The 24,240-nt window shown below is 45.0% G+C and overlaps 1 protein-coding gene across 14 annotated transcripts in view; it reads right to left on the bottom strand.

The window, feature by feature from the left end:
* Positions 1-483: 483 nt before the first annotated feature.
* ZCWPW1 (zinc finger CW-type and PWWP domain containing 1) overlaps positions 484-24,240 on the bottom strand; it is a 180,155-nt gene continuing 156,398 nt past the window's right edge. For 13 of the 14 annotated variants that reach the window (XM_033923689.1, XM_033923690.1, XM_033923685.1 and 10 more), the window contains exons 8-13: positions 21,242-21,317; positions 17,886-17,990; positions 12,336-12,419; positions 5,731-5,827; positions 3,332-3,463; positions 484-1,697 (exon numbers count right to left, since the gene is read on the bottom strand). In XM_033923689.1, coding sequence (XP_033779580.1) covers positions 1,342-1,697; positions 3,332-3,463; positions 5,731-5,827; positions 12,336-12,419; positions 17,886-17,990; positions 21,242-21,317 — 850 coding nt within the window. In that variant the 3' untranslated portion in view covers positions 484-1,341. The remainder of the gene's footprint in view (positions 1,698-3,331; positions 3,464-5,730; positions 5,828-12,335; positions 12,420-17,885; positions 17,991-21,241; positions 21,318-24,240) is intronic. The other variant, XM_033923696.1, reaches the window with a different exon arrangement.

The raw sequence follows: 24,240 nt of genomic DNA, 5'->3' as shown, positions 1-24,240 counted from the left end.
CTTCATCTCCTTGTGGAGTTTCAAAAAACAGAAAATCTGTCACATGTCCAGATCCTGCCATGGGGGTCATAGTTTTGGATTGCAGCCGAGAAGCACAAGTGAGAATGTAATTTCCATTTCTTAAAGATCTAAGGGCCGGATTCACTAACCTGCCCAATGGGGCCTGATATGGGCAGGTCCGACAAATTCAAAAAAACAAATATGCAGATGGGGGCGATTGGAGGAACGCCTCCATCTGCCTGCCTGGATAGCTGGTGCGCGATCCGCGCAGACTATCTGTAGATGGTCTGCATATGCCCGTCCAAGCCAGGGCCGTTTTTTTTTTTTTGTTTGTTTTCTGCACGCGCCCTCCTGCTCTCCCCTTCCAAGCCCTACTCTTGCCGCCCAAACTCTCCTGCTCTCTGCCGCCTTCCCTGCAGTGCGAGCCTACGGGTTTAAAGCGGGGCAGCACTGCGGCGTGCAGCCCCACTTTAAACTCACAGGCTCACACTGCAGGGAAGGCAGCAGAGAGTAGGAGCTCGGAGAAGAAAGCAGGGCTGGAAGATTGGGGCAGAGAGCAGGGACAGGCGCCACACGTTTCATTTTCGGGGCAGAGAGCAGAACTGCAAGATCGGGGCAAGTAGGCAGGACACACGGGGCAGAGCAGAGCTGGAGAGTCGGAAAGACATTTTTGACTGGTCCCCAGCAGTCGCTTTTCAGGATGAGCAGAAAGCCCAGTCGAATTGCAAAATTTGTTTAGTGAATCATGTCCCTGCCTACTTTGCATGCAGTTCCCCTCATTTGCATGCGTGGATTATAATTGAATCACTACACAGGTTAGTGAATAGTGCAGGAGGGAAATCTGGTCGCAAAGTGCTCACAAACCGATCGATACACGATCGGTTTGCTTAGTGAATCTAGCCCTAAGTTATTACTTCTTGCCAACAGACATATACAATAGCATTTTTTAATTGTACCTGGTAAAACCCTGCTTTAGAATATCACACTTTTCAGAAATAACTCCTATTGCACCCATGGATTATGTAATCCCAGTATCTCTAAAAAAATAAAAAATAAAAAAGGCAGGAATTACAAGTACATAGATGTCCTATGAATAAAGCCAGCACTAACTCAGTCAGTGCCTGATGACCTGGAGTTTGTGGACAACTCCAGATCACCAAGGAAGGGCTGAATCGGTTTTATCCCCATTTGCACCTATTAATTATAACTACAATTCCCCTGACAAATGCTGTTTCTACTGACAGCCACCCTTAATCTGCTAACTCTAACCACAAGGCTTTGAACCAAAAGCTGGGATGTAATGGAGGGACTGAATCATAGAGAATTGAAAAGGGAATCCTTCTACTCTTCATACAAGAGCAGGGAGAAGTCATCATCCTGTGAATCCCCTTCTTTTCCTGCAAGTATATTCAAATCATCAGAGCCAAACACCTCTTCCAGCTCCTTCTGACTTGCAGCCACTTCTTTCAACAAGTTGTCAAAGCTGTCTTCCTCACCACAAGTGGGTGCTACACATTCTCTTGCCAAGTTCAGGTGAAGGGTTGTCTCTGTGCCATGGAAATCTTTGTCTGTGCCAGAGCAATCCATCTTATCACAGGCAAGAAATGTACTGACTTCTTTGGCATGTAGTACAGAGCTAGGATGCTCAGGGCCTTCACAGCTCTTGTTTCTAGGTGACAGGAATTTTTTCTTGCAACCTAAAAATATGACAAACAGAGGTTAGTCCGGAGCTATGTGTTTGGGTATCTCTGTACAAAATAGCAAAATATACTGCACAGTGGGAATAAGATGCATTGGCAAATTATCTGTATAACTGTTTCTTCTTTTCCACACACTAAAGCAAATATGGTTTGCAAAACAAATTATAAAAATGGAAGTAGATTTAAGGAGATTTGAGAATACTATGAAGTGTATAAATATTCTTGAAACCATGTAAAAATCAATCAAGAATTAGCACCATATTTTAAATGTTTTGCATTATTAACTAGGATGCATTTTTTCTTTTATCTTTCATAAAGATCAAATTTGTATTTCATTCTCTGCACAGTTGTTTAATTTAGAAAGCCACAATGACAGAGATTAAAAGTTATGTTTTGAATTGTATAAAGGAGCTGAGGGATTGGAAGTAAAACCCCCATCCAAGGGGAAATTCTGTGTCGAAGGAATTGTTTAAGCAGGAGCTGTTGCTGAGAAAATATTATAAGCACGATTAAAGAAAGTGTTTTGAGGAAATTGTATTAGTAAAAAATTTGTGATTCATTGCAATTTGTTAGCTGCTATTGTGAGAGCTGCGTTAATAACATAACAATAGGTAATTGATATAGCAGGGATAATAAGAATGTCAGCAAGACATTAATACAATGTTAGCCACGTTTATAGAAAGAAGAGATTATATACTTACCCTGGAATATAGGCACAGGTCCCCCTCTCTGCAGTTTACTGCGCTGACCACCAGGCTACTCCAGAGACCTGCTTGCTGCTCTATTAGGACTGCCCATAACATCTGAAGCTATCACACAGGCAGGTATGTACTGTTTCATTTACATTTTTGGGGGGAGGTGGGACAGGGTCAGTGACCACTGAGGGAGTGTGGGGAGTCATGCTCACATCCCTCCAATGATGATTTGGTTAGTTTGGGTATCTTTTTGGTTCCAGATGTCCAAACTGTGCCCCGGATGAATACTTAAAAGTTAGATTATGGCAGAAAAATGACCAAGTCATAAGCCCATCCTAGTCCTGCCCACACCATGCCTTTAACATGCCCCATTGAGATTTAGACAAACTACTAATTAACAGCATAGATATCTGTCTAGAAAATAGGTTTCAAAAATAGCAAATTGGAAGGGTTTGGAGAGAAAAATGTCCCTCTGTCCCGTTTTGCTACTTTTTGGATGTTTTCTCTTTTGAAAATGAGCCCCATACTGCCTTTCTGTGGTTATAATCAAAGCAGTTTACATATTATATAGAGGCATTTATTTTGTACCTGGGGCAATGGGGGGTTAAGTGCTTTCCCAAAGTCACAAGGAGCTGCAGTGGAAATTGAGACCAGTTCCTCTCAGGCCACTGCACTAACCATTAGGCTACTCCTCCACATATATTTTTTTTTACCTACATTGCATGGAAGTGTATTTCACGCATATTCAGTGTGGATTTCTGAAACCCAACTGACTTGGGGAAGGGGAGTCCCAAAGGACAGGTTTGAGAACCTCTGATGTAGGGAGTTTCAGTACTGGAATATCTGGGGGTGCTACAGAGCAAGATTGAAGTGTATTAGCAAAGAGGTATATGAGAGAAGTCTCGGTAGTGGAACAGCAAGAAGCTTTGCAGATACCTGATCTGGCCTTCTGTTCTCCTTCTGCTTTCTTAGATCTGCAGGGTGTGATTTTATTCTTATTCTCTGACAGCCATTCCTGCTTCTTTACCCTCTTTGTCACAGGGTGACTTCCCTCTGTGTGCACAGGGACTATAAACCATAGTAGGTTAATCAAATACATGAAGGATCAGCAGAATACATTTAACACAAGGGGTTAATTTTATAAGCCTTAAGCCAAAGGTGCATCATATAAGGAGTGGATCCACAAAATAAAGCGCTCCCCCAGCTCCATCTTTTGCAACACAAAAGTGATAAATCGATCGCTTTTTCAGCTTCCACCACCACAGCCACAGAAGGTACAGGACCGGCATGTGCATCGGGCCCAAAACAGTGTTCTTCAACCGCCAGTTCACGGTGCGATCGATGTGGCATTATCTTCGAGCCGGCTACCTCTTCCTCACTGTCACATTGCACAAAGCCGCGGGCAGCGGCTCCTATGCACATCCTGTGCTTGAACCAGAAGCCTTCTCTCTGACATCGCAACGTCAGAGGGAAGGCTTCTAGATGAGGCGCGGGACATGCGAAGAGCTGCTGCCCGCGGCTTTGTGCACTGCGTCAGTGAGGAAGAAGGAGCCAGCCCAAAGATATGCGCCAGGGGCGGCATAAAACGGCCAGGTGAGAGCAGGCCAGAAGGTAAGGCACATCATGGAGGGAGGGAGACAATAAAGGTAGGGGAAATGATTTTTTATTTTTGAATTTAGTGATTGAATTGTGTAAATTTTAAGAATTTACATCTGCTCTATGTATTTTGCACTGTTCAGGAAGAAATGCATTTGTTTCTTTTTCTCTGGAGTTGTACTGCATGCAGAGTCTTTCATCTTAGGGTTTGTTTGTATATATTAGTACTTTAAATTTTTAGTCCCATATTTGCATAGGGGTTATCTGTGTTCTGGTAGGAATGAATGTTGAGAAGCAAACAGTGTGCTTTGTGTAGTTTAATTTTGTGGTTAACCATTATGTGTTTTTAATAAGATTATATTGTGTGTATATATGAAAAATGAATGGAAAAAATAGTGTTACAATTAGTACTATTATGGGGGCAGAGATTGTGCGGAGATGGGTGGAGTCCGGCCCATGACTTAGCCCAGTGTTCTTCAACCGCCGGTCCATGGACCAGTGACAGTCCACAAAATAATTATTTTATTTCCGCTGGTCCATAGGTGTAAAAAGGTTGAAGAACACTGTTATAGATCATAATGCATTCCAAATCTGAGAAATTAAAAAAAAAAAAAATCAGAAGTCAAATACCCAGGAACACACTTACCAACATCCTCTCTACCAGAGACAGATGATAGTCAAATCCCAGAAGCCTTCTCAATCAAAGGCCAGAACTTCAGAAGCACACATGTCAATCTATGCTTTACCAAGGGAATAAGTCCAAAGATTCTTGCCATGGAAACCTGATCAACTGGGGTATATGTCTTTAGAAGGTTGCCCTGGCAACTAGAGAATGACACGGTGACAAAATTCATCACCGTTCCCGTCCCCGCGGATAACTGCGGGAAACCATCTTCATGTCATTCTTTAAGGAGAGAGGGAAGAATCAGAGTATGAATGGCCACAACCACTGACCCACAAGCTTTGCTTTGAAGAATGCTGGTGTAGAAGGAATGAGGTTGAAATAGACACTAGAAAATGACATGGGATTATTTCCCGCAGTTATCTGCAGGGACGGGGACGGTGATGAATTTTGTCACCATGTCATTCTCTACTGGCAACCAGGAATATTGTTAATCTGGGAAAATCAACCTGCAGACTATTGTTTTGGAAGCTATGGATCCTATTCTACCAGGGAATTCACCCTCAGACTGTCACTCTAGGAGCCTGATTGGGATCCTGCTCTGTTATGGGAGGATGCTCAGAACCCACTGTCCTAGGGTCTAGCCATCTTGCTGCACTACTCCATGTTTAAACCATTTCCTGGAAAATGAGAAATACTGAAGAGTGGAAGGAAGCAATAGCCACTGATAAGAGGAATGAAGTTAGCCCTGAATTTTTTTTTCCTGTCTCAATCTGCTGGCAGGGAGACATAGCCCACTTATCTGGACTGTCTATGGCATGAACGATAAAGAACAAGACATTAGAAGACTGCAGGTGAATAATTAATGCCACGGTATTACCTTCTTGTAACTTTGGACAAGTCACTTCACCCTCAATTACTTCAGGTAAAAAGTTACATTGTAAGCCTTCTGGAGATAGGGAAATACCTACTGTTCCTGAATATAACTCACATTGAGCTACCATTAAAGGGCATAAGCTAAATCCAAACATCAAAAATTTACTTTATGTCCTTTAGAGAGTATTTGGAATCTAAAATTTGAACAGAATGATGTATGGCCAGAGCAAAAAACACTGACTAGATCTACCATCAGAATCTCCAGGATCCTCGGCACTGTGGGAAGTCTCTGCATCCTGTTGGAAGCGCCCTGAAAATCCAAACCTGTTGATCCTTTCCTGGAAAGGGAGAAAATCCATCACAAAAAAAGATGAAATAATCACAAACAACCCCCCTTATGCCTTTGTTCTGTGTTACAAAAGACCTCACATGCTACACAGTGTTCAATCAGATACTGCTATGTGCATAATATCAAAAGTAGCTGCCAACAGGGGAATTATTTTAAAATGTTCTCAGTGTAATAATATTAAAGAGTAAAATATTTATTTTCTTGCCTTGCTCCATATAGTATTTTCCACATGAGACTGAGGGCTTGATACTCTAAAATCACCATTAAAATCCTGTAGTCACTGTTGTGCTGGTAAATGGTCCAATTTGAAAACGGAGATCGATGTTGAAACAATTTTGCATGTAAATGAGTTTCCAGGAGGTTCGCCATTATCCCATCAGATCAGTCATTGGACAAAATGACTGACACATGTGCAGAGCTGGCAAGGAACAGCTTAGCGGTATGGGAAGCCGCCTCCTGTCTCTCAGCTTTTTGGAGCAAGAGTAGGTGGTTTTTGGAGAGGAGGAAGGGGCACGTTGGCACAGGAAAGGAGAAGCAGGACACAGAAGGAAGGGAGGGAGCACAAACTTCAGAAAAAGAAAGGAAGGAGAGAGTGAACATGAACTTGGGACACAGAATGAAGGGAGGTAGGGAAGCATTAACTTGGGACATAGGAGGGAGTGAGGGAAAGAGATGATGAGGTAGGGAGGGAATAGAAAGGGAGAATTGTTGGGCATGGTCTGAGTGAGAGAGAAAAAGATGGTGCACATGGGGAAATGAAGAAAGTGGCAAATTGTTGAGCAGAGGGAGGGAGAAAGATGGACATGGTGGTGGGAGAGTTGTGAGGTACAGATGCATAAGGAAGACAGATGAGGAAGAAATGTTGAATGTGATAGTGGAGAGGGAACAGTGGGATGGATGAAGAACAAAAGTGTAAACTTCCTATCTTTTCTTTCTATTTAAACTACAGTATTTTATTTTGAGGACAATTTCTTTAATGTTCTTGAATGTTTAATGTTTTTATAGACTGTGTACTGTATAGGATCGGGGTTACATACAAATTCAACTTAAGAACGGTTTAAAAAAACAGAACTTGTTCTTAACTTGGGGACTGCCTGTACAGTACTATAAAGTATGCAACAAAAGATAGTTGTAGTGTGTTTAGCATTGTTACATGTGGGTGTATATTAAAGTGTGACCGGGTATTTATTCCATGAGACGTTACTGTCCTTGATACACCAGAAGTAGGAGAGGACACATAACTCTACCCATGATGCAGGTTTATAGCCAAAACACGGGCCGTGTGAGGTCATCATAATAAAAGGAGAAATTAGGTTCTTTCCTGCTCATTTACTTTCTTTTAGCCTCTCCAGACCAGCATAGGTTAATCTTACAAGCAGGTTATATCTCATCATGACCAGCAGGTGGAGACTGAAACAAAACTTTGGAATAGTACATATCATGTGACTCCTCCCTTATTACCTCAGTCTGCTGAATAGCCAAGCAGAACTAAGAACTATAAACAGAAAAACAAACAGGACTCTGAACAGGAGTAACAACTAATAAAGCACAGTTACTTACTGTAACAGATGTTGTCTAGGGACAGCAGGCAGATATTCTCACATATGGGTGACGTCATCCACGGAGCCCCGATGCGGACAGCCTCGCAAGCAAACTTGCTTGAAGAACTTTAGAAAGTTCACAACCGCCGCACCACGCATGCGCGAGTGTCTTCCCGCCCAATGTAGGGTGCGCGTCTCCTCAGTGTCTCCTCAGTTCAGATAGCTAGCCAAGAAGCCAACCAGGGGAGGTGGGTGAGCTGTGAGAATATCTGCCTGCTGTCCCTGGACACCTGTTATGGTAAGTAACTGCTTTATCCCAGGAAAAGCAGGCAGCATATTCTCACATATGGGTGAACTCCAAGCTAACCAGAATGGTGGCTAACCAGGATGATGGGAGTGTTGGCAATTCAGGAGAATAAATTTTGCAATACTGCCTGGCCAAAGTGGCCATCCTGTCTGGAAAAAGAATCCCGACAATAATGAGAGGTGAAGGTATAAACCGAGGACCAAGTGGCAGCCTTGCAGATTTCCTCGATAGGAGTAGATCTAAGGAAAGCAACAGATGCTGCCATGGCTCTGACTTTATGTGTTGTGTCTCGACCCTGTAAATGCAGTCCAGCTTGAGCATAGCAGAAAGAGATGCAAGCAGCCAACCAGTTGGAGATGGTGCGCTTGGAAACTGGATGTCCCAACTTGTTTGGATCAAAGGAGACAAAGAGTTGAGGAGCATATCTGTGTGGCTTAGTCCTTTGCAAGTAGAACGCCAAAGCACGCTTACAGTCCAGAGTATAAAGAGCTGTTTCTCCAGGATGAGAATGAGGCTTTGGAAAAAACACTGGAAGTACAAAAGATTGACTGAGATGAAATTCTGAAACCACTTTGGTAAGAATTTTGGATGAGTACGGAGGACCACCTTGTCATGATGGAATACTGTGAAAGGTGGGTGTGCTACTAAAGCTTGTAGCTCACTGACTCTGCGAGCAAACATGAGAGCAATGAGGAAAACCACTTTCCAAGTGAGGTATCTGAGATGAGCCAAAGCCATTGGTTCAAATGGAGGCTTCATCATAGTTTGGCGTCATCGGCGAATAATGTAATTTTACCTCGAAGCCCCTCAGCCAAGTCTCTTACGAAGATGTTAAATAGGATCGGGCCCTAGACCGAGCCCTGCGGCACTCCGCTGATCACCTCTGTCGTATCGGAGAGGGTACCGTTTACCACTGCCGAATATTTTTTCAAGCTGAACTCGATGACGTTTGAGAGACCAAGGTTGAAGTGTAGCACAGTGGGCGCACGACTCTGAACGATGTTCAGGCCCTAAACACTGAACACACCACTTGTGAGAGATCGCACGTTGACACTGGCTACACTTCTTGAAGCCTGTGATTGGCCGGAACATAAAAGGAAAAACTACCGTGGCTAAATCAAAGCCCGCAGGCTGAGGCCGCGGAGTAGGCCCCGCTGTGACAAGAGGAAAAAAACAAACAAAACTTCTAAATTTTTTAAAAAAATAAAACGTGAAAAGAAACATAGCGACCTTGTAAAGAAAATACACGAGCCGCGGTGAGAGAAGGCACAAGTAGAACTAACTCTTCGCGCAGAGCGTCGAAACGAGGACTTCTCAGCTCCGCGGAAAACTTAGAACTGAGAAGACGCTGAGGAGATGTGCACCCTACGTTGGGCGGGAAGGCACTCACGCCTTTCTAAAGTCCTTCAAACAAGTCTGCTTGCAAAGCTGTCCATATCAGGGCTCATTGGATGACATCACCCATATGTGACAATATGCTGCCTGCTTGTCCTGGGATAAAAACAGGAACGCTGTTGGAAAATGCAAAGGAACAAATACAAATAGCAAAAGTCCCCACAGCTTGCCAGCTATGCTAGCCAAGCCACAGCCGCTGTTCTTAATCTCCCTGGCCCTGAAAAAATACTAAAAACCGACTGAAAAATTAAAATCTGCACACAAGAATACAACAATAGACAAGGTGGGGTCTGAAGAGGCTAAAGTAAATTAGCAGGTAAGAACCTAATTTTTTCTTCTTTAGCAACTCTCCAGACCAGCAGAGGTTAATCTTACAAGTGGGATGTACCAAAGCAGTCCCCATCATAAGTGGGACGTACCAAAGCAGTTCCCATCATGGGTGGGACCCCTGAAGGGCCAACATCAGAACACGCTCACCGAACACCGCGTCCCGATGTGCCTGAACGTCCACAGGGTAGTGTCTGACAAAGAAATGCAAGGAAGACCAAACAGCAGCGTTACAAATATCCACTGGAGGCACCAGCGAAGACTCATCCCAAGAAGCGGCCTGACCCCAAGTGGAATGAGCCTTGAGAAATTCCGGAAGAGGCTTTTTTTGAAGAAGGTAAGTGGAAGCAATAGTCTCCTTGATCCAACACACAATGGAAGCCTTGGAAGCACCATCCCCCTTACGAGGACCCGCTAGAAGGACAAAAAGATGATCTGATTTTCTGATCTCCTGGATTCTCCGCATGCAGGCCCAAAGGACCCAACCAACATCTAATTTGCGCAACTGTTTCTGCTCAGAAGAACCCTTCCAACTACCTAGCACTGGGAGGACCACCGACTGAGTGACATGAAAAGGAGAAACTACCTTTGGCAGAAAGGAAGGAACAGGTCGTAACACGACCCATTCCCTAGAAAACTCCAGGAAGGGAGACCTAAAAGAGAGAGCTTGCAGCTCCGAAACACGTCTAGCTGAAGTAATAGCCACCAAGAAGACTGCCTTAAGAGTAGGGTCCTTCAACAAGCAGGTACCCAAAGGCTCAAATGGAGGGTGCACCAGCCCAGACAGAACCAGATTCAAGTCCCGAGAGGGAACAGACGGTCGCACAGGAGGACTGAGTAACTTGGCCGCCCGCAAGAAACGAACGACATCAGGAATGGCAGTCAGACGCTGACCCCGTAATAACCCATGAAAGGCTGACAGGGCCGCAAGTTGAACCTGGAGAGAAGACCAAGCCAGGCCCCTGTCCAGGTCATCCTGCAAGAACTCTAAGATGTTAGGCAGGGAAGCACGAGAAGAGACCACTCCCTGCGCCGTACACCACTCCTCAAATATACACCAATTCCACACATAAGTCCGAGAAGTGGAAAGTCTGCGGGACCCCAAGAGAGAGTAGATCACTTTATATGAATACCCCTTCTTACCTAGGCTTTCCTTTTAAAGAGCCAAGCCGGTGACTTTAAGGTAGTCCTATCCCCCACCGGGACAGGATACAAACAAGCCAAGGAGAGTGCAAACCAAAAGACCCCTCCAGCAAAGTCCACTACGACAAGATAATATCCAGAAAAAAACAGATGTATTGGACAAGAGTGGGAAACAGAGGAAAGCCCTCAAGAGGGTCCTCCACATTCGAGGTCGCAGGCGGCACCTCCTCAAAGCGCAACACTGAGGAGATCTGCTGAATCAGATCTGAGAGCTTGTCCCTCTGAAAAAGGCACATCTCAAATGCCTCTTTGCTGGTAGACAGAAAAAACAAGTCCCCGGTACCAGCAGCCGTCCCCTCGAGAGGATCCTGGAGGTATCCCCAAGGGTCCAGGTCCTGATGCATTAGTTAAAACTCTCCTCAGACAACAAGTCCCTGTCCGAGGCCATACGCGGGCGCCTGAACAAGGGAGGAGGAGGGGGGACGCGAAAAGAATTATGGGGTCAAAATATCAGGGGGCGCGGAGGGAACAAACCTTCAAGACCTCCTGGACACAAGTAGGACCCCTGGCTGCTAGAAAATATGCTTTACACAAAGCAAAAAGAAAATGAGGAGGAAATCCCCACCCCCCCGGTGGCCCCATGGGACTCCCTGCCCCAGCAGGTAACCCAGCTGTAACCTGTCCCTGTTATGCAAAACAGGGAGAAGGCACCTGAGGCTAAATACAAGATAGAGGGCTATATTAGGAAAAACGGCATAAAACGCGCCAAAAATAGCCCCTCCAGGCTTGTAGTGGCTGAGAACACTGAACTGTCCCAACCGCTAAAGCAGGCAAAATCTGGCATCAGATGAGAGAAAAAAACAGCTGACAGGAAATCCCCAGCCACACCGGCAGCGGCTGAGGAAATCCCTTTGTGGGTGGCAGGTAAAGGCCGGGCTTCCCTGCAAAGCTCTGCTGACTCGCCAGGCACTAGCGGTGGGGAGCCCTGGACGCCGGCACCTGCTGTTGATGAGGCTTCTCCACCGCACTGGCCCAAACAGCTGTTTTCAGGCCAGCCGCGAGTGCCTTGCATCTGGACCAAATTGTGCACCTCTCCCCCTGAGAAGTGCTCAATTGCTCCATACGCAACCTAACTGGAAAAAAAGTGCTGGTTAGTTGAAAAATACAGTAATTTACAGCATATTTAAAGGGAAAGCAATCCTTCAGACCAGCACTACCTCAGGATTTTTTTTTTTCACAGAACAGACTCCACTTGGCTCTCTAAACAGTATGCCTTACCACCAGGGGGTAAGGCTTACCATCGAGGCACCTCTAAAAAAATGTTGGGAAGGTGGAGGAAAGGGAGGAGGGACCCCACTAGAGACCCGCCAGGTTTGACAGCCCCAAGGTCGGACGGACTCCCAAACAGGGTCCACCCAAGCTTAATCCAGCACCAAAAAGGTGACAGAAATTCCTAAACAAATTCCAACATCCTTACCAAGGGAGATGGGTACAGCTCACCACACCTGCTGGAGACTGAGAGAAGACTGAGATAATTAGGGAGGAGTCACATGATATGTACTATTCTAAAGTTTTGCCTCAGTCTCCACCTGCTGGTCATGATGAGATATAACCCGTTTGTAAGATTAACCTATGCTGGTCTGGAGAGTTGCTAAAGAAGTCTCTTTTGCCCCTGTTCTTTGGGCCAGTTGTACTTTTTTGTTGCATACTCTTTCTTAGCCCGCAGAAAAGTAAGTTTAAGACCTGTCTGATACACTTGAGGAGCATTCAAATATTTTCATTACCTGAATGTTCAGTTTCTCAGCTTCCTTTGCCATCTTTATGGCTGATTCGACTGCTGAGCTGTGATCTTTGTTCTTCACTTTCTTCTACATGGCAAAAAAAAAGTGATTTATAAATAATTTAATACTTTCTATATTACTTTTGGAAGAGTTACAGTAAAGCAGTGTACAAGGTTCAATATTAAGACTAATTTAAAAATATCAAGAAAAAGGAACTCCATAACCAGATAGGAAAGCTTATGAAAAGATGCCAGACACACAGCCTCAACTTCCTAAAGCAGTAACCTTGGCTTCCTAAAGAAGTTTTGTTTAGCGATAAGAAACTGGGAGGACTGGGGGTTCAAAACTTGACTTGGTATTACATGGCAATGCAGGATAGCAGTTACTTACCATAACAGGTGTTATCCAGGGACAGCAGGGAGATATTCTCACACATGAGTGACGTCACCGACGGAGCCCTGGTACGGACCACTTTAAAAGTGCATCGCCACTTTAAGAGTTTAGAAAGTTCGCGATAGCCCAAACCGCGCATGCGCGAGTGCCTTCCTGCCCGATATAGAGCGTGCAGTCCTCAGTTAAGATAAGCCAGCTAAGAAGCCAATCCAGGGAGGTGGGTGGGTTGTGAGAATATCTGCCTGCTGTCCCTGGATAACACCTGTTATGGTAAGTAACTGTGCTTTATCCCAGGACAAGCAGGCAGCATATTCTCACGTATGGGTGACCTCCAAGCTAACAGAGACGGGATGGTGGGAGTGTTGGCCTAAGAAAATACATTTTGAAATACAGATTGGATGAAGTGCCCATCCTGTCTGGAGAAAGAATCCAGACAGTAGTGAGAAGTGAAGGTATGAACTGAGGACCAGGTTGCAGCTGTACAGAATTCCTCATTGGTGTAACATAGAAACATAGAAATAGACAGCAGATAAGGGCCACGGCCCATCTAGTCTGCCCACCCCAATGACCCAATGTAGATCTAAGGAAAGCAACAAAAGCTGCTATAGCTCTAACTTTGGGCTGTGACACGACTTTCCAGTGCCAGTCCAGTCTGATATAGCAGAACGAAATGCAGGCAGCCAACCAGTTGGAAATCGTTCGCTTGAATACAGGGTGCCCTAACTTGTTTGGATCAAAAGAAATGATAAGTTAGGGAGAAGTTCGCTGTGGCTTTGTCCGGTCAATGTAGTAAGCCAAAACCCACTTACAGTCCAAAGTATACAAAGCAGTTTTTCCAGCATGAGAATGAGGTTTAGGAAAAAACACAGACAGAACAATTGAATGATTGAGATGAAAAGTGACAACTTTTGGAAGAAACTTTGGACATATAAGCAGAACCACCTTGTCATGATGAAAAACTGTGAAGGGTGAATCTGCTACTAATGTTTGTAACTCACTGACCCTCCTGGTAGAGGTGAGAGCAATAAGAAAGACCACTTTCCAGGCAGGAAACTTAAGATGAGCTGTGGCCATTGGTTCAAATGGTGGCTTCAACAAACTGGAAAGAACAATAGTAAGGTCCCAGACGACATGTGGAGACTGTAGAGGTGGCTTCACAGAGAAAAAAGTCCTTTCATAAACCTGGAAACCAAGTGGAAAGGACTACAGTAGGACCCAAACGACAGGAGAAAGCATGAGGTGTGGTTACACATTAAAAACCCCTGTCATGAATTTGGAAACCAGAGGATAAGTAGTAAGAGGTTGACCCTCAATTGACAGAAGAAAAGCTGCAATAGCACTTAAAAGAAGTCTGACAGATATAGACTTAAGACTAGAGTCAAACAAAAGAAGAAAATAATCCAAGATCAATTCCACTGTCAAGGAAGGTGGAATGTGAAGATAAAGAAGACACTAGGAAGAAAACCTAGGCCACTTTTGATGGTAACATTGTTGAGTGGCTGGTTTTCTGGAGACAACCAGAAGTTAATGAACAGGCTGAGAAAAATGTAAGTGAGATGGACGCAGCCCGAGATAAACCAAACTGTCAGAGGAAAGCATTGCAGATTGGTATGAATCAGTGATTTCTGAGTCTGAGGAAACAGAGTAGGAAATATTAGAAGAGGTATGGACTCCCTGGAGCTGAGTTGAAGGAGAAGGGTGAACCAATGTTGCCTGGGCCACCATGGAGTAGAGAATTATGGTGGCTGCTTCTCTCTTGAGCTACAATAAAGTTCTCAACATGAGAGAAAGTGGAGGGAATGCATACAGAAACAGGCCTGACCAATCCAGGAGAAAAGCATCTGCTGCCAGACGGAGAGGGGAGTAAAGTTGGAGCAAAACTGGGGCAACTGGTGATTGTGAGGAGTCGCAAACAAGTCCACTTGTGGGGTACCCCATTGAGCAAAGATGGACTGGAGAGTTGTAGAGTTGAGAGTCCATTCGTGAGGTTGAAGAATTCTGTTGAAGTTGTGTGCTAGGGAATTCTTCTCCCCATGAATGCTTTCTCCCCATGAATGCTTTCAAGAACAGATTACGAGCTGTCGCCCAAGTCCAGATATTCTGGGCCTCCTGACACAACAGGATAGAGCCCGTGCCTCCTTGCTTGTTGATGTAGTACATTGCTACTTGATTGTCTGTGCAAAGGAGGAAGGCAAAGAAGGGCAAAGAAGATGATGAAAAGCCTTGAGGGCATAAAACATTGCTCTGAGTGCTAGGAAATTGATGTGAAATTTCCATTCCCTGGCAGTCCAAAGACCCTGAGTCTGCAGATTATCCATATGAGCCTCCCATGCATAAGAAGATACGTCTGTCGTGATGACCTCGTGATGAAGGGACAAATGAAAAAGGAGACCTCTGGATAGATTAGAAGAGGTCATCCACCATTGAAGCAACTACAGAAGAGATGATGTCACATATGTATGTTGTGAGAGACAATCCGTCAAGCTTGAGACCACAGGGGAGCAAGGGTCCACTGAGAGGTGCGAAGATGTAGTCTTGCCAGTGGTGTGACATGAACAGTTGAAGCCCTTTGGCCTAGAAGAACCATCATGTGTCTGGCAGAGATGGTTTGAAGAGGAAGCAACTGCTGACACAGACAGATGAGAGCCTGAAGGAGATCTGGAGGAAGAAACACTCCTATGAGAGTAGTGTCTAGGATTGCACCAATGAATTGTAGACGTTGAGTCGGAATGAGATGTGATTATGGGGAATTGGACTTCGAATCCTAGAACCTGAAGAAAGGAGATGGTCTGAGATGTTGCTTGGACCACTTCCTGAGAAGAAACAGCTGTGATCAACCAGTCATCCAGAAAAGGAAAGACCTGAAGGCCATGTGAGCGGAGAGATGCAGCCAACACAATCAGACACTTTGTGAAGACTCTGGTAGAAGATGCCAGACCGAAAGGAAGAACCCTGTACTGGTAATGGTGGCGTTTGATTTGAAATCGGAGGTATTTTCTGGAAGCTGGATGAATTAGGATATGTGTGCAGGCTTCTTTGAGATCCAGGGAGCATAGCCAGTAGTTCTGAATGAGGAGAGACGAGTCCTGAAGTACCTCTCGACTAGAAAAATGATGAGAGCTCTGAAATACAGGAAAAATCTCAGTCCTCCGGTGTTCTTGGGAATCAAGTAGAAACGGAATTAGAATCCACGACTCCGCTAATCGAGGAGGACTCTTCGATGGTAATCAGCAGGAGAAGAAGGGAGGACTGTGCAGGGTCCAAAACAGACTCTCTTGGAAAAATGGTCTGAGAGCAGGGGGAAAACATTGAGTGTAGAACCCTGCCCTTGGAAGATGATAAACCAGAAAGCTGAGGTGATGAGCTCTCAGCGATGTATGAGGAACTGAAGACGGCCTCCGAAGGGACGAGGTCTAGACTGTAGAACATTGATATTGACTATGCATTGAATGGAGGAAAAAGTTGAGGAGCAAATCTTCGGTGAGAAGAGTGCGGTGAAGGCAGCTCTTAGAGCTTGACCAGAGTGTCCCACCTGGTCTCGTGGACAGACAACTACTGAGTAGGCATGTCCATGGAAGCACCAAAGAGGTCGTCCCCCAAACAAGGCGTAATTGCTAGCCTGTCCTGGTGGGTGATGATGAAGTCAGACACTCGAAGTCAGACCAGGTCTGGTTGGAACAGAAAAGAGGTGCTGAAAAAAACAGGCACCGTATGTGCAAGCAGAGAGAAGTGGAACATGGCAACGTGGAATGTGGCAACTGGTTTGTGCCAAGTAAAATGGTTACAGGACCAGTTATTCAGCATAGGATTCTGGTAAGCTGATTGGCCAACCGGTCAATTGCCATGCCCACTTTGTCCAGATATTGTGTGTGTGTGTGTGTGTGTGTAACAAATATACAGCATCTGTGCCATTAAAAAAAAGAAAAAAGCCCCAACAGCTGAGTGCAGGAGGATGCTTTGAGGTGTCCCCTGCCACTCAGCTGTTCTGGTTTCCCCATACATGCTCTGGGCATGTGTCAAAGTTGCTCTCACAGTGACTGACTGGACGGGATTATGGCGAACCTCCATGCAAATAGACCTAAAAATAATAATAATAATAATTTCTTTTTTTATATACCGCCCTACCAGTAGTTCTGGGTGGTTTACAACAAGAAAAAACTGAAACATTTCAGTGAAGAAATACAATTCAATAAAATACTTATACCTATTTAAAATACATCACCACTAATATATTGTTAAAAGTTAACATACAAATTTGTCGAATAAATGTTTTCAACAATCTCCTAAATTTGAAGTAAGATCGAGATTGAACAATCAAATAGAAACATGATGGTAGATAAAGGCCAAATAGTCTGCCCATCTGCAGTAACCATTATCTCTTCCTCTCTCTAAGAGATCTCACATGCCTATCCCAGACTTTCTTGAATTCAGACACAGTCTCTGTCTCCAACAGCGACTGGCACAGTCTTAACGACCATGCTTTATGCATCTAGCCCTGAGTCCTTTCTCCAGCACCAAAAGCCTGAAAAATAATAACTGATCAGAGCAAATCAGAAAAACCCTTCTCAACTCATTTGCAAAAGGAAAAACTGAAGGAGGCTCCACAGCACTAGAGAAAGAGGTGGAGCTGAAGAATGTAAATTTCATCCTCCTGCAACCAACTCACAAGTATGGGATATTCACCTACTGTCAGGACTCATATGCTTTGTGTAACAGATTCAGAGATAGCCATCAATTTGGGGTGCCAGCATTGGCACTGAATATCCAGATTTCAACCACATCAGTTGGTGTTTATTAAAAAAAAGGCACTTTCCACCCCTGGCTTAATATTTACTTGATTATTTTTAATAACTTCCCTAGGTTTAAAGAGAGAAGGACATCTGCAAATATTAGGGAGTGCAGAATCAGAAAACCGAGACGAGTAGGGGAGGAGTATTGCCTACTTACTGCAGGAATGCCTATGCACACTCAGAACGGCCTCTAAAGACTTCTTTGAGCTAGATAAGAGCTCCAACACACTGGAACCTGTGTGTCTGCAGAGAAATAACTGAATCCTATCACAACCCTCTCAAAAAAGTATAAAGCTTTCCTTCCCCTTCTTCCCAAAATTCCATCATGGATAAGGGATTCTTCACATTACAAAGAAACAAAGGCACTCACCAATCCAGTGCCATCTGCAGACAACTCCTTAAAATTCTTCAGCATAGAGGTGGAGATCCATGCACGAGATACACAGTCTCCAAGAAAGGTGATGTGGTACTTGGACTGAAAATGAAATGCATAGTGATAAATTAACAAAATGGATTAAGAACAGACAAAACCACTGCTGTTACACAGTTAATCAGTGAAATGCTTCCAGCAGCACTGTAGCTGGCTACTCAGTGACACAGTAAATGGATTATATACTGTATGTCTCTTTTCCTCTGAGAGGCTGTGACGTTTCTGAAAACTCAGACCTGGAAGCAGGATCTTAAGCTCAGGATAGAGGGGGCAGTTTCTATCAGGACTTTCTCCTTAATCCCTTTCATCTATCTCTCATCAAGATCCTCAATTATCATATCTTTTTCCAGAATCTAGTTTCAGCAGGCAGTGTCCCATTGGAAGTACTCTCTCCCACTTTGGATAAATTTCCTTTTTTAAAAATGGAAAATGTCTGGATGTGCCACTATAGAAGAGTTAAGAAGGTTGTGAGGAAGTCTATAGGACACTGCCACTCCCCCTGCTGGATACTCCCTCTTAGGGTTCCTTTTACTAAGACGCATGCACCGGATTAGCGCACGCTACAGCGAGCACTAGCCAAAAATATACCGCCTGCTCAAAAGGAGGCGGTAGCGGCTAGCGCGCTATTTCGCACGTTAAGGCCCTAGTGCGGCTTTGTAAAAGGAGCCCTTAGTATCAGAGCTACATTAATATCTCCTCCTTAGACGGAGGTGACATGGGAAGGAGGGGCAGGAAAGCAGCTACCAGGTAGTATAAGAGGCAGAGCTAGGGTAGAAAGGCCCAGGAAAAGGAGGAGGAAGAAGTGGCCCCAACATACTCCTTAACTACATCCACTAAACATTTTGCTTGTCTGAGGTAAGCCAAATATTTCTTCCTGAATACTTGGGAGCCTGGCTGTAAGGTCTGGCTTACAGACATCCGGGAAAACCCGGACATGGCCAGGTAGGTTTTGTAAAGCCCCAATGAGCTCCAACCGCATCTGGAGGGCCTCTAAGCATGCACGGATGATGTCACATTCATCCACGCACGCTCAAGGCCCTCCAGACGCAGCCTGAGCTCATTGAAGAAGACAAGGCTTATTATGAAGGGTAGTTCTGCATTTATACAGCAAACTCCTCCTTCCCTTTCTTTTTCAGACCTCAGATAGACTAGATCCGGACTCTCTATCAGACCCACTCCTGCTCTCTTCCTCATTAGAAGACATCCCATATACATATATATATATTGCATAATGGCCACTATATGCTAACCCCAAGGATTACAATCCACAATACACAGGGTCAAGAATAGGAACTAATAAAGGAATAATATTGCACCACATGAAATATTCTTAGCAAGAATTCCTACAGCCAGCCATACAGCAAGACAACTATTTTTAGTCTAGTAATCCTAATTCTGAGTAGTCCTAAAAAAAAAAGAAAATGATGCTCCCAGGGCAAGAACTCTTGGTTTCTACATCAAATATTCATTTTAGAAAGATCAGGAAAATTTGAATATTGCTCATTCATATGTCATAAGTGACCAATAGTGTCAGTCCCTGTGTAACTAAGTCTAATGCAGTCTCCAGGAAACATATCACATTTTTGCACATATTGATCTCCTTTGCCAAGGTCTCGTGCAGACTTTCCAGGGAAGGATGTACAGTATACTGAATTCTAAGAATAGGTGGTAAATTATTTTTAGCCATTCCTACATATCTCTAAAATATTCTTGAACCAAATCTAATAGTGCAAGTAGGGGTGACACAAAACCTAAATAAAGGTAGTAATAGCCTGAAAGGAAGGCACTATGGGCTCCTTTTACGAAGGCGCGGTAGCGGTTTAGTGCGCGTAATGGCACGCGCTAAACCGCCGGCCGCACTAGCCGCTACCACCTCCTCTTGAGCAGGCGGTAATTTTCTGGCTAGCACGGGAGTTATCGCGTGATGAAAAGTTGTGGTATTAAAGCCGCTACTGCGGCTTCATAAAAGGGCTCATACAATGTCACCAAGAACCCATCGCATTGCTGTTTGTAGCTGCCTAGAGAAGATACAGTCGACTCCACCTAAGTGCACGTTGGTTAAGCGCACGCTTCGGTTATCCGCAGCCTACCACCACGGTTCCGTTTTTTTACTCCAGATAATTGCAATTCCGATAAGCACACAATCCGCTTATGCGCACCTCTATTCGTTTACGTTACGTTCACTCCGGTTAAAAGCAACCACGTTCTCACATTGATGAGCCACATGTTTCAGATCAGCAGTCTAGGCCTGGCCAGATGTTCGAACTTTCAAAACTGCACCATGGCATCTCGTGGAGAAAAATCTTTGTCTTTTGCTGAACGTGTCTAACACGCTGGTCAAAAGTCATTGTCTTTGGCTGATGTGTCGATGTCTTAAAGAGACTTGACCAACTTATGGTATAGCCGTATATAAGAAATAAAATTATTATTTTTTTTAAATTTTTTATTTATTCATTTTGAATTCTTACAACAAGTGAATTAAACATAATACAAACGATTTTCACATATCACTTGTATTTACAAACAAATAATCTTGTAATATAAAATAAATACCCACTTTTTTATCAATATTCCTAATTCCATATGATATACATTTCCCACCCCACCCCCACATATCTTCTATCTATTATTATTATTCTATTGCAAAACATTACAGCGTTCACTTTGCATTTGTCCACATTAAATTTCATCTGCCACTTGGCCCAGTCTTCCAATTTCCTAAGGTCTTCCTGCAATTTTTCACAATCTGCATGCCTTTTAACAACTTTGAACAGTGTAGTGTCATCTGCAAATTTAATCACCTCACTCATCGTTCCAATTTCCAGATCATTTATAAATAAATTAAAAAGCACCAGTCCCTGCGGCACTCTACTGGACAGTTTGCTGGCCTACATTGTAGGCATCTACCAAGATCCTAGGGAGGTGCATAGGGCCACATAAGGCTACTTCTAGGCCAAGACACATACATGCCTAGCTGAGCTTAGGTTGGGCCTACGCATCTCCCTAGGCTCCCGGAAGCACCTACAATGTAGGTGGCCTGCCTCGGGAGGGTTTTTTTTTTTTTTTTTTTTAAATGTTTGTCCCGATTGGCTGGTTAAGCAGCAGTTGGCTGCCTACAATCAGGACGCCATTTATAGAATTTGGCCCCATTTGTCTGTCTTCAAGGAATGCAGAGCACTGGCTAATGACTCTTACCCAAAGCCAGTGAACATGAGTAGGGTTACAATGCAAACCTTGTAAACTGGAAGAGCCTAAATGGTAGAAAAAAAAGGGGGTGAATAGTTAGGCACACTCACTGGTAACTGATCAAGCTGCGATGTAAACAGAAAGTAATCTCCAATGTCAGGGTCTGATTCCACCATCCCGGGCCACCTGTAAGAAGAAGCAACAGCTCTTAGGCCCTGATTCTGCAAAGTGCTCCCGATTGTAGGCAGCTGTAGGCGTCCTACAGCTGTCTAATCAGCCAATCGGGAGGCACTTTTTAAAAAAAAAAAAAAAACATGCACCCCAGGCAGGCCGCCTATATTGAAGGCACCTCCAGAGAGCCTAGAGAGGCCCGCAAGCCACCTAAGCTCGCCTAAGGCTAGGCGGTAGCCTTAAGCGAACCTAGGCGGCCCTACCCGTCTCCCTAGCAGAACGGGAGACGCTTACAATGTAGGCTAGCAAAATACTGGCCTACATGGTAAGGAAACACGGCCGCTGTACCTAATTGCAGCAAGAATCTCCCTGCCGTGATTAGTATAGTGGCTGCGGCTAAGGCCGCAAAAGTCTCCCTTCCCCCCAGCGATCGCAGCAGGAGGGTGCCCAACTCCTCCTGCCGACCAGTGTTCCCGCTAAGCTGCGCTGGCGTGCGCTGGCGCACAAAATATTACATAGCAGCGCACAAGTTTCTCGTCACAGCGCACACACGTGCTTGCAGGCAGGCGAGCTGGCAGTCCATGTAACGCGTCGCAAAGGTAAGGGGAGGCTGGGGGAGGAATCGGACGTCGGGGTGGGGGTGCGAGCAGGGAGGGGGGCGATCGGAAGAGGCGTACGGCAGATGGCAGGGCGGCGAGAGGAGAGTCGGGTGGGGGGGGGGGGAGTAACACCGGAAGAGAGCGGCAAATCCGGGCAAGGCAAGACTTGCAGAGGCGTACCTAGGGGGTGCGGGGGGTCGATCCCGACGGTCCGCTCAGCTCGCCAACAAGGAGAGGCAGCCGGACTCGCGTACGCTCCGACCGCCTCTTCTTGGGGATGATGATGAAGATATTGATGATATCTAACTTGAGTGAAGAATTGATTCCATTCCAGTTTCACAACAATTATTCTACAACATATTGAGTGAACTCTTCTCACTGAAGGCAAACTTTGTGCCCAATAAAATGGTTTTCAATATTTTGTTTTAATGTATTTATACTTTTGTGTAGAAGCTGGAATTGATAGATTGTCTAGAAATTGAAAGCATCAAACGTATTGTCTTCTGGACTGTTTTTAATTTACAGTTTACACATATGGATGTAACAGACATAACTACATTTGTTGTAAAACATTTATTAAGATATCATTTCATCCCTACAATTTCTGTAGACTGTTTTAAAATAAATTTGAGTTTTTCTGGTAAAAAAAAAAAAAAAAATAAAGAATTTTGTACTTTCAAGAATTAATGCGTTGTTTTGTGTTCTTAAAAATATTATTTAACGTTATTTAATTTAGCGTGTAGGCCTAAAATTCCTTTGAATACCTCGTCCTCATGTATCAGCAACTTTGACAACATATTTATTTGGCTCATAACTTGCTGGCGCCCGATATTTTTAGCTCACAGTGAAAAAAGTTTGCTCACAACACCCGCCCGCTTAGAGGGAATACTGCTGCCGACCCCCCAACGGCCCTTCCGACGATCACGGCAGGAGGGTACCCAACCCCTCCTGCCGACCCCCCAACGATCCTTCCGACGATCGCAGCAGGAGGGTACCCAACCCCTCCTGCCGACCCCCCTAACGGTTCCCCCCTAAGATCGCCGGCAGGAGGATGCCCAACCCCTTCTGCTGGACCCCCCCCAGCGAACAGCACCACCCCGGACCCCCCCCTTGACCTTACCAGCAAGTTGGACTGCATGGCTCTTCGCACGTCAGGCCAGCAGGCCCACCTCTGTCCAAATGAGGCGGGCCCGCCCCTACCTTGTCCAACCCACAGGATCCTAGGACCTGATTGGTCCAGGCGCCTAAGGCCCCTCCCGCTATAGGGGTGGTGGTGTTTGTTGGGGGGGGGTCCGGCAGGAGGGATTGGCACCTTCCTGCCAGCGATCTTATGGGGAGCCGTTGGGGGGATCGGCAGGAGGGGTTGGGCACCCTGCTGCCGGTGATCTTAGCGGGGAGCCGTTGGGAGGGGGGGGGGTCGGCAGGAGGGGTTGGGTACCCTCCTACCGTGATCATTGGGAGGGCCGTTGGGGGGTCGGCAGGAGTTGGGTACCCTCCTGCCAGCGATCTTAGGGGGGGCGTTGAGGGATCCAGCAGGAGGAGTTGGGCACCCTCCTGCCGGTGATCTTTGGGGGGGCTGTTGGGGGGGTGCGGAGAGGGATGTTGGGCACGTTAAACCCGATTCTGTAACCGGCGTCTGCAACATGGACGTCGGTTACAGAATCAGGTTAACTTTGGGTGGGTGTAGGCCCGATTCTGTATAGGACGCCTGGGATCGATGTCCTATACAGAATCCGGGCCTTAAAGTCTTAGTCTGTTCTTTCTTTTCTATTGTATTTATATCTCTCAAATCCTTCAAATTACAGACCCATTGCCGGCATCCCTGTACTTACTAAACTTCTAGAAGTGCATGTCTGCAAACAACTCTCAACTTATATCTAAAAATTTTCCTGTTGCCATCCCTCACAGTTCGGGTTTCGCTCACAATGTAGCACAGAACTTCTTCTATTAACCTTAACCACCAAAATCAAACAAACCTTAAGCATGGAACCCCAGGCAGTTCTACTCCAATTTGATATATCAGCTTCCTTTGATTTAGTCAACCACCACCTATTTCTAAACAAACTAAATGAAATAGGCACTGAATGCACTATTCTAAGCTGGTTCAAAGATTTCTTACAGAATAGGAAATACAGTAAAATCTTTGTTTATGAGCATAATTCGTCCCAAAAACATGCTTGTAATCCAAAACATTAGTATATCAAAGCAAATTTCCCCATAAGAAATAATGGAAACTCAGGCAATTCGTTCCACAACCCCAAAACTTTAATACAAAATACTATATGTACTTGTATTGCAAGACTTCGCTCGTTTAGAAGTCACTACACTCCTGCAGCGTC

Source organism: Geotrypetes seraphini, chromosome 16, assembly GCF_902459505.1.
Source record: "Geotrypetes seraphini chromosome 16, aGeoSer1.1, whole genome shotgun sequence".
In the NCBI taxonomy this organism is placed as follows: domain Eukaryota; kingdom Metazoa; phylum Chordata; class Amphibia; order Gymnophiona; family Dermophiidae; genus Geotrypetes; species Geotrypetes seraphini.
The sequence above is the reverse complement of the archived record's forward strand: the minus strand, read 5'-3'. Positions and strand labels throughout refer to the sequence as shown.